Source organism: Sinocyclocheilus rhinocerous, unplaced genomic scaffold (genome assembly GCF_001515625.1).
Source record: "Sinocyclocheilus rhinocerous isolate Xijiao unplaced genomic scaffold, SAMN03320098_v1.1 scaffold1201, whole genome shotgun sequence".
In the NCBI taxonomy this organism is placed as follows: Eukaryota; Metazoa; Chordata; class Actinopteri; order Cypriniformes; family Cyprinidae; genus Sinocyclocheilus; species Sinocyclocheilus rhinocerous.
This window is the reverse complement of record NW_015654059.1, coordinates 1,926,399-1,937,091: the sequence shown is the minus strand read 5'-3', so window position 1 is coordinate 1,937,091 and position 10,693 is coordinate 1,926,399. Positions and strand designations below refer to the sequence as shown.

The 10,693-nt window shown below is 35.9% G+C and overlaps 2 protein-coding genes across 4 annotated transcripts in view; one reads left to right on the top strand and one right to left on the bottom strand.

Moving 5' to 3' along the window:
* The window catches only part of LOC107716750 (poly [ADP-ribose] polymerase 6-like), a 10,250-nt gene extending 7,593 nt beyond the window's left edge, over positions 1–2,657 (bottom strand). For 2 of the 3 annotated variants that reach the window (XM_016523297.1, XM_016523300.1), the window contains exons 1-3: positions 2,356–2,657; positions 1,770–1,921; positions 1,445–1,522 (exon numbers count right to left, since the gene is read on the bottom strand). In XM_016523297.1, the coding sequence (XP_016378783.1) occupies positions 1,445–1,522; positions 1,770–1,814 (123 nt within the window). In that variant the 5' untranslated portion in view covers positions 1,815–1,921; positions 2,356–2,657. The remainder of the gene's footprint in view (positions 1–1,444; positions 1,523–1,769; positions 1,922–2,355) is intronic. The other variant, XM_016523299.1, reaches the window with a different exon arrangement.
* Positions 2,658–9,739: 7,082 nt separating this feature from the next.
* The window catches only part of pkmb (pyruvate kinase M1/2b), a 14,024-nt gene continuing 13,070 nt past the window's right edge, over positions 9,740–10,693 (top strand). The window contains exon 1 of the mRNA XM_016523296.1: positions 9,740–9,873. Within this exon, the coding sequence (XP_016378782.1) occupies positions 9,740–9,873 (134 nt within the window). The remainder of the gene's footprint in view (positions 9,874–10,693) is intronic.

Here is a 10,693-nt window from a genome sequence, read left to right as displayed (position 1 = left end):
CTCTGCACGCGGTGTTGAGGCTGGCGTCATAGAATGTGCAGAGCGCGTCGTCCGGATAGTTGGTGAGATGGGCCACAGCCAGAAACAGTCTGGTATGACCCTCGAGCTAATTTTCCCCCTGCTCCAGCAGGAGGAGGATGAATTCGGGGCGAAGGAGGGGATCCATAGGGGCACACAACGGGGAAAAAAAAAAACACTGAGAGAAAAACAAACGGAGGGGAAAACACGGAGGTAACTATTTTGGTCCGAGATTCTGTCACACTTAGCCTATGGCGCGGAGCGAGGAACGAGGAGAACAGGAGTACACGAACAACAATAGTCTTTTAATTCAGAATATCCAGGAAGTAACACTTGGCAGCTGGGAACACAGGAAACACAGGGGTTGACGTTCAATCTCGGACAAGGACAGACAGCACAGACTCGAACTTAAATGCAAGGGATAATTAACTGGGAAGCGGAACACATGGGGAAGAAACTGGGTCACAGAGCACAACAAACAGTCCAGGGGCGTGACATCTTGATGTCCCAGTTTTTGCAGTGTCTGTTTTTGAAGCGAGTCTTGAGTTCTATATAAAACTGTATCTATATTAAATTGATTTCTAAACCATTACTTCAGTAAGTTTTTAGACTGCTTTTAAGTTTAATTATTTACAAAATATATTATTTTTCTCATGTCAGCAAACATTGTCAAATAAGTTACTGAACCAGCATAATTTTTGTATTATTGATATGATATGTGTAGTGTTTTTTTGTCATTACTATTAAGTATTTATTTAGTTTTAGTTTGCAATATTGTTATGATTTCAGTTTAAATATATTTTCAAATTTGAGGTTAACCTGATCAAGAATATAATATGTGGTTGATCAGATAAGGCCTGTCATTAAAATGATCAAAATGGTGAAACTGTCAACTATGTTCCCTGTCAGCTAAGTTAAACTAAGGTAATTCTTGGATAATAAAGTAATCCTGACTCTTCTTTGTTTACTGATGATAATGAATTGTTTGCCATATATTTTTTTGCCATAAATGTTTTTTTTACAGAGAAAGCACCATTTTAGGAGCTCAGCCAAGTGAAATTAATATCCCGAATGATTAGTTCATTTGTTATTCATTAAAAGAAGACAGATACTCTACGTTTTGGCAAGAAATCTGAAGTAAATTCAGGTAATCTGAAAAACTGGAGCCATCTGCTGCTCCTCATACTAGGGAGCCACACATAAACCTACACTAATCCCACAATGCACTTTAGTAACCCCAATGTATTCTACAATCAGCCGCTGTGGTATGTAGATACACAAAATAAAAAGCTAATAGATAAAATACACCTAGATAGACAGATAAAATACAAGAATGAATGAACAAAATGAGATTTGTTTGCTAATTTAGCAAATTAGCTTAAGGTTTAGCATGTGTTTCCAGTAGATTGCTGGGTAATATGCTAACCTGGGCACCGTAGAAGAAATCCTCACCATCGCTGTTGCCATCCGAGTCCTCATCGCTCCAGAATTGCTCACCGATGCTCTGAAAAAGTTATCACAGGTCAATCACAGCTAATTTCCCCTGTGATGCACTAAATCATTACCCAACCCCCATTCATTAGACACTGAATAGCCCTTATCAGTCAGTCTGTAATCTACTCAACAGGTTACTGTGTCAGTAGGGCAGCCTACATCTTAGATCATCAGCTTGGACTGGCTATATTGTCCGTCAAGGCACCTTATTTGCTTGCAGTGCATTGGATAATGGTTAGCATGTGTGATTTTCATACCATGCTGTTCATAGATGCTGCTCTAGTGAGTTTCCTCTGCCACATAGTTTGGCTAGGCTGGTTTGGGAAGTCAACACAGGTTAAACAAAGCCGACGGAAGGGCTGCGCTCATTTTCTGGGGTCCATTACAGCAAAGTCATCTCCATGGCAACCTGCAACAACACAATGCAAGAGTGGCAATTCATTAAACGTCCATTTAGAGTTCATTTGTGTCAGCACATATTGACTCCCCATGTGGCGCACATTACAAAACAAATTACTGCATGTATGTACTTGATGTGGTGAATTAAATTTGATTTTAAGTACAGCTATTTTATTTATATTTTTATATTCAATACACAGTATTTTCATATACAGATTTAAATGTAATTATTAAATGTGGACATTATCTGTTCTTTACAGATGTCATTTGTCCTGTAATTATCCTGTACACCTGTTGGATTCTCTGATAATTTCTTTAAACAATAAATGAACAAAAATATGAACTGAATAAAACATGATATGAGCACAATAATCCATAAAATATTAAACTAATTCAATTACATTTGTGTTAGTTCTGCACTATAATAGAAAATTCCAGTCTTACCTCTTGAAGACAAGGCAGATGCTTTGAAGGAGGTCTGTATGTCATAACCTTAACAAAACATCCCAAAATGCCCCACACCAGGAAGCATGTATATATATATATATATATAAAGTGAGTCAGCTGACACAAAGAATCTTAATTAGAAATGTGTACCCCTATTGTCTAGCCGTCCCTGTTTCTCATCTGGCTCTTCTCACGGGTTGCTTTTCTCGCTGTCTCCACTGTCTGCTTTCTCCCTAACAACACACGACAGCTCGGGCATGCTCAGTGCGTGCCGTCGGGGTCATGAGACCGGCAGCTGACAGCCAGTGTGCTGAGAAGGGTCTGGCTGCAGCCTTGCACTTGCACTCTCAGACACTTGCGCTTCCGCTAGCGACGTCACTTGCAGTCTTTTTTATTTTTTATTTTGTTCTATTTATTGATTACTTTTTGTTTGAATCTCACAACATTTTACAACAGTAGCCAGCTGGTGAAGACAAGAAAAAAGAAACTAACTTACAATGTAACTTGCAATCGCCACTTGCACTCTCCGATACCTGCGACGTCACTTGCAGTCGACACAAATCGTGCGTGTTGCCAATGGAGACAAGATGCTGTGGTGGTGATTAAATGATTAAAACTAATTTTGTACCGTAACGTACAGGGTCCTGCAAGAAAAAGACAAGACCCACAAATCCGTGGCTACAGAACAGCAGAATTTGAACGCAATGCACTTATATTAATAAACTGTATATTGAATTTGATATTTTAATAGCATCTCAATACATTAAGCAATATTAAGTGTTTATGTTTTCTACATGGGGAAAACGCTTAGCGAGAGACTTTGCGCATTGCGTTCATATTCTGCTGTTCTGTGGCCACGGATTTGCGGGTCTTGTCTTTTTCTCCTACAGATGGCTTGCAGGACCCTGTACGTTACGGTACAAAATTAGTTTAAATCGTTTAATCACCACCACAGCGTCTTGTCTCCATTGGCAACACGCACGATTTGTGTCGATTGCAAGTGACGTCGCAGGTATCGGAGAGTGCAAGTGGCGATTGCAAGTGACTTCGTAATTTAGTTTCTTTTGTCTTGTCTTCACCACCTGGCTACTGTTGTAAAATGTTGAGAGATGCAAACAAAAGGAATAAATAAATAGAACAAAATAAAAAAATAAAGACTGCAAGTGACGTCGCTAGCGGAAGTGCAAGTGTCTGAGAGTGCAAGTCTGAGAATGCAAGTCTGAAAGTGCAAGCGCAAGTCTGCAGCCAGACCCTTTTGAGTGTGCTAGAAGCAGGAGGGGAGGAGGGGGTAAGCAGAAAAGACATGCCTGGTAGATCATGGAACAGAAGATCAAATGCAACCCCCTGCGTGTCCATGACGTGATATTTACATCTCTTAATGCATTCTGTGTTATACATCGCCCGACTCTGTGTGTGTGTCATTCATTTAATAAAGGGTGGATCTGTTGTTCTCTTCTGTTGTGTTGAGTTATGTTTTCTATTCTATATTCTATTCTAATTGGCTCTATTTGTCTGTGCAGTGTTGTGTTCTATTTTATTATGTTTTTTCAATTTATGGTGTGTTCTATTCTATTCTATTGTGGTCAGTTGAATTCCATTCTTGTCTGTTTTGTTCTTTTGATTTATGTTGAGTTCTATTCTATTGTTTTTTCAACAGTGTTCTTTTATGGTGTGTTAAGTTCCATTCTGTTGTGTTCTAGTCTATTGTGTTGAGTTTTGTTTTCTGTTCTACATTCTATTCTAATTAATTTTATTTATCTTTGCAGTGCTGTTTTATTATATTCAGTTATTTTTTGCTGTGCTCTATTCTATTCTGTTGGGGTGAGTTGAATTCCATTGTGTTCTCATCGATTTTGTTTTTCTGTTTCATGCTAAATTCTAATCTAGTGTTATATTCCATTTCTGTCCTTTTATGGTGTGTTAAGTTCTATTCTGTTGTATTATAGCCTGTTGTGTTGAGTTGTGTTTTATTCTATGCTATTCTTTTGTTTTGAGTTGAATTTTATTCTGTGCCCTGTTTTATTTTATTCTATTATTTTAATCTAGTCTTTATGGAGTGCTAAGTTCTATTTTATTGAATTGAGTTCCATTCAGTTTGATTTTGTACTTTTATTGTGTTGATTTCAATTCTATTGTGTTAAGTTAAATTCTATCTTATCCTATTCTGCTGAGTTGTGTGGTGTTCTGTTCTTCTGTGGTGTGTTAAGTTCTATTCAATTGTGTTGTGTTGAGTTGAATTTATTCTTTTTTGTTCTTTTGTGTTGAGTTTAATTCCATTGTGTGTTCTGTTCTATTCTGTTCTTCTACAGGGTGTTGAGTTTGGTTTTATTCTGTTGTGCTCCATTCTATTTTGAGTTTTATGGTATTTTGTTCTTTTGTGGTGAGCTGAATTTTATTCTGTGTTCTATTCTATTCTGTTCTTTTGTGGTGTGCTGAGTTCTATTTTATTCTGTTGTGTTCTGTTCTGTTATTTTATGCTCTTTTTTATATTATTGTTGTATTATATCCTATTTGGATCTGTTGAGTTGTGTTCTGTTCAATTTTTCTATTATGTTGTGATTTGTTTTTTGTTCTATTGTATTCTGTTCAATCCTATTTTGTTATATTCCTTATGGCAAATCACTGGGCATTGGTGTTACACTTAAAATGAATTTGCTGTCAAAATGAATTATGAAGCATAGACAAGCATTACATCTTACAGTAATAATGTTTGGTAGATTATAAAGATTATAAAATATTCAGATGAATTGTCCTGATGGGCCTCAGTCCTCAACAAAAACATCCTGTTTCAGGTATGTTAAGCTTTCAACAAAGTCATTTTCATAATTTACCCTTTTAACAAGAACTTTGAGTGGATAAAAATAGGTTGCTTTGTGACAGTACCTCATCATTTAGTAATTCCAGTGGGTGGGGAACAACACAGGACATATGAAAGAGATGGATGGCGGTGGAGACCGTGTGAGAGATGAAGTGTGGCCCATATAACTGTCAGAAAAGGTACAGAGCAAAGGAGATCATGAACACACAATAACTTAGCCTCCCGACAGCCCGAACCGCCCCATTTGTATCATGTTCACATAACACTAAGGGTGTTTTCCTTTGATATACATATTTACAATACAGATAGTACCAAAATAACTGCTTTTACAATATTCAAGTTATGCCATTTGTGTGATCTCAGACACAATATCCTGGCCTTAATCTGTAATTATCCTGGTCTCAGGCACCTGGTAATGTTGGTCCTAGACTAATGCAGGTACTGCAGATGTAGCATTAGCACCCACCCAAAAACTGCATAAAGTCAGTGTACATTACGGACTGTCAATTGATTTAATATTTTATGCAATGCAATGACATATGGCTTAAGTGCCCAAATATTTTTAAGCCAGTTTATGTGAATATTTATGTTGTGCATATGGATTTTATTATCTTGAATACTTTTTATGCAAATTTTAACCAATATGTTTGATTTTCATTCTATTACATAATTGCAAAAGGGATTAAGAAGCAGTAATACTAGTCAAATCCTAAAATCATTCCAGAAAAATACATTTAAATAATACAATGTTTTAGTAAATAATTACATAACTATTAAATAATTAAATAAATACATAAATAATTAAATAATTTATTAAATAATTAAATAAAATTAATTACCTTAAATGCCTCAATAATACTCATGAGCCATTTGTCTCATATCAGTTCTTAGTGGGATGTATAAAACGGCACATTTGTGTCTGCATATGCACCAGAGACAGCTGAACCTCAATTAAAAGCAAATGGATCTAAATTTAGCACAACAAACCTTATCTCACAATGTCTGGAGATACAAAAGATGAGAGGATGTGTCAAACAGAGTATAGGGAAAATAACTACAGTACAGACCATTTCACAAGCTGGCTGCTGCAGATGTAGATTGAAAGTAGGGTGTGCCTTGAGCACAGGATGTTTAAATATAACCTCTGCATATAGAGACTGGATACACTTTCAGACACAAGCTGTCCATGGAGTTAGCCCGATGTTTTCAGCATTGTCTATTGTCCACTAGAGGGAGATAGTGGTTGTCTTACTCTTAGATACATCAACAAAAGAGGGAAAAGAGTGTAATATGTGAGGGTTTTTTTGGGGGTGCTTCTCAATACTCAAATTGATGCTTCCTTGTTTCCTTACTCCTCCGTCCTCCAGCCCGTGACTCAGAAACCGATCGAACTCAGCCATCTTGAAGGGCATCTCAGTTCTCTAATTTCACTGTGTGGAGGCGAGGAAGGAGGAGTGAGGAAGTCATGAGCGAGGGTACACAGGTGTATCCTGTATTATTACTTTTCTGTATCAATCCATTAAAGTCCCTCTCTTTCCTTTTTTTTTTAGAATTTACTTTTTTAGTTGGTTTTTTTCATATTAATTTACCACACTATACATTTTTCAGGTCCCAACCATAGCAGACAACAACAATATTATTGTAATTAATAATCATCTGATAATTAGTAATTGCATTTAATTTCTCTAATTTCACTGTGTGGAGGCGAGGAAGGAGGAGTGAGGAAGTCATGAGCGAGGGTACACAGGTGTATCCTGTATTATTACTTTTCTGTATCAATCCATTAAAGTCCCTCTCTTTCCTTTTTTTTTAGAATTTACTTTTTTAGTTGTTTTTTTTCATATTAATTTACCACACTATACATTTTTCAGGTCCCAACCATAGCAGACAACAACAATATTATTGTAATTAATAATCATCTGATAATTAGTAATTGCATTTAATTTAAATGATTAATAATATAAATGTTTTAAATTTTTAAAGTGGAAAACAAATCTTTAGGCAGTTATCTCTTAAAATTATATCAGGTAAAACGGTGCGCAAGATGAATATATTATTATTACATAAATGCATCAAAGAGATTGACATTAAAAATATATGAATTAATTTTTTTCATATTAATTTACCACACTATACATTTTTCAGGTCCCAACCATAGCAGACAACAACAATATTATTGTAATTAATAATCATCTGATAATTAGTAATTGCATTTAATTTAAATGATTAATAATATATAATTTTTAAAGTGAAAAGGGTGAAAACAAATCTTTAGGCAGTTATCTCTTAAAATTATATCAGGTAAAACGGTGCGCAAGATGAATATATTATTATTACATAAATGCATCAAAGAGATTGACATTAAAAATATATGAATTAATATTCATCCTTATAGCAGATGCTTTCTAATGACTTATTACTTATAATACATAACACATTACCAGTACGTGGTGCTTGTGAAGTCCGTATGAAACTGCGAACCAGTAATTCAGTTCAATGTGTGATTTGATAAAGCAAACCCATGCCTATAAGGTGTTCATTCCTGCCAGATGTATTTTAAGAGCTTAGCTGATGTACCATCCATATTTTCTTATGTCACTTGTCAAGGGCTTCCTTGAGATGTGCCCTTTGACAAGGAGAACATACGGTACCAGAGGACAGAAATGGAGTTACATCCTCCCTAGAAGTGAATCAAGAAGACAGACAATGAAGAAACATCATGACTTGCATAGCAACCAACATTTTTCATTCAAAATTTTAAATATGATAGCTAGCGTGCGGAACTGTACAGCCTAATGTTAGACAGGAAGCTATGCATTTTTAAAGGTCACCCATACTGTTACCCATCAATCAACATGTCTGCAACACGAGAAATTACTTTTCTAGTTTGCACACTGAAGGGTAAATATGTGTAGTGAATTTAATGACAGACTAATTATGACAAACCTTATTTGGATGTATATGCAAAGCGTCAGATGATCTGACCTTTCCTAGTCTGTGGAAGTGGCATACAGAATAGGCAACAAATCAAACAAGCAGCACTTCTATCATGGGCATCAAAGTTTCAGCTGTAGGCCTTGAGCTATTATTAGTTCTCCAGATGCCTGTAATGGCTGGTATTTATGAAATGACATGAAGGAGTGGTGAGAGTGTTGGGGAAAGTCATATGTATGCCTACTGTTCTCTAAGTAAACAGTGTGGAGTGAAATAGAATCGTACAAGATTTTAAATAGCAATAAAAATCAAATGGAATGATAAGTTAAAATATTACAATATGGAAATCTGTTTTCATACAAGAAAATGTTTGTAACATGTTTTTTGTTCATTAAATCCCAAAATGAAACGATCACACTCAGTCCTTCATTCGACGGTATCAAGTTCCCATTAATCTGCAGGTGGTTTCTGATTGGCTGAGGTTAAAAACATTCGCGCCAAGTGAAATAGTCCCCAATATATATCATAAACATATCAATATCGTAGTATTAATAGTAGGGGTGTAACGGTACACATAACGGGTCGGTACGTACCTCGGTTTTGACGTCACGGTTTGGTACGGTTTCGGTACAGCAGGGGGAAAACTAAATATAAAATTGCTTTTTTTAATATTAAACAGTGGTTTACTGAACAAATTGCTCTTTCTTTAAATACATTTAATTACAATTACAATTTTCTTAGGGATAAAAATCTACATTATTTACTATAAGGTTACAGACAACAGAGCCCAAACTTAAATTTAATTACTATTTATTTTTATATAATATTTATTTATATATATTTATTTTTATATAATAATATATTATATTAAAATAATATATTTGTTTTTATATAACAATCAACACTCAAATAAAAAAAATTGTATGCAAACATGTAAATTGCACATAATAATGCATTTTTTAAATTAACTTCTAAATTATATAATTGCTATTTGTTGTTGAAATATAATCATTCACACAGTGGCTGTCATAACTTGTTTCATAACAGATTTATTTAAACATTAAATAAGACATCACTAACAGGTAAAGTATAATATAATGAGTATAGTCTAATATTTCGCGAAATGCTCTTCTTTAGACTTCCTTTCTCTAGCGCACTAAGGAGCTGTGGACACTGATAACTTGCCTGAGGTAAATGAAATGCTACGTGATATTTTGTTTTACTGACGTCTTTCCGAGGCGTTAAGATGTTCATTCATAACTTATTTCGCCTAACTAGAAAAGAGGAAGGGATGATCGCGCTGCCGTTTGAACTGAGGCGGTTATCTGTCGCGCCACACCAAAGAGCGTCAAAACGGCAGTTATTGTTTGAATTTGCTGAAAAAAATGGACATAACTTGAAAGATGAGACTTTGTTTCTTATCAGTTATATAAAATATATAATATATAATTTGGAAGTTTTCAATGAAGTTCCACTCGTGCAGTGGTTAAAACAACCCTGTAATTGTTCGATACACATGCGTACCGAACCGAAAGACCCTTAACGTTACCGAAAATTTTCGATACGAATACGTGTACCGTTACACCCCTAATTAATATTATTAATGTAATAATATGCACTCAATTAAAAATGTTTAACTGTACAGACCCTGTCGGAGGAACACGCTGGGCTGTGGGAAGTAGTGCCGGTCAGTTCAGACTGGATAAGTTCAGACAGTGGCGGTGGAAGAGAACAGAGGTTCCCCAAGGCGTTCAGCTTCTGAGGTAAGTTAGGAGGCAGCGAACTCGACAGGTCATTTAAACAGGGCAGATCAAAATACATACCTATTCCGAACTGAAAGCAGGCTTTAGCTGTTTGGAGACTTTTTTTTGCTGCTAAAATAAACGGATATTTGGACCATTCCTTAAATATGATTAGAAATATAAAAAATAATTATCCACGTAATTACAAAGTTACCATGCCATTTTCTGTCGAAAATTGGAGCTTAAAGTTATTAGTAATTTATGCATCTAGTAGTTCATTAACTAAAATCAGTTTAGTTAAAACTTCAACATGTTTATTGACTTCAGCATGATATTTCTTCTTATTATATGTATACACTATATTTTATTACTTTGACAAGTTGTCTTTTTACCCTGAGATCACAGTTTGCTGGAATGTGTGTGTGTGTGATGTGTGTAGGAGTGTGTGCAGTCATGCATTTTAACACACTCTTCCTTTCTGGCTCAGGCAGTGCTGCCAGTAATTCACTCTTGTGAACCATGTGAAACCATATGATAGCTTTGTGCAAGGATCAGAATGATCTGAATATTTGGGTTGAAGTGTTCTGGAACAGTGTTGTAAATACAACTTAACCACTGATTTCTAGTTGTGTCCTTTTTTGTAAGGCCAAATAAAGTAGTTTCGCTTTCACAACAAAACACAACGTCACACACGGCGGGCTAGAGTGAGCAGAGGCCGGGGGATAAAGTGAGGAACGGCCGGAGGCCTAGAGTGAGCCGCGGCCTAGAGTATGCGGAGGCCAGCTTGAGTGAGCAGAGGCGGGCAGGCTTGAGAACGGCGCGCCCGGCGGATTCGACGAAG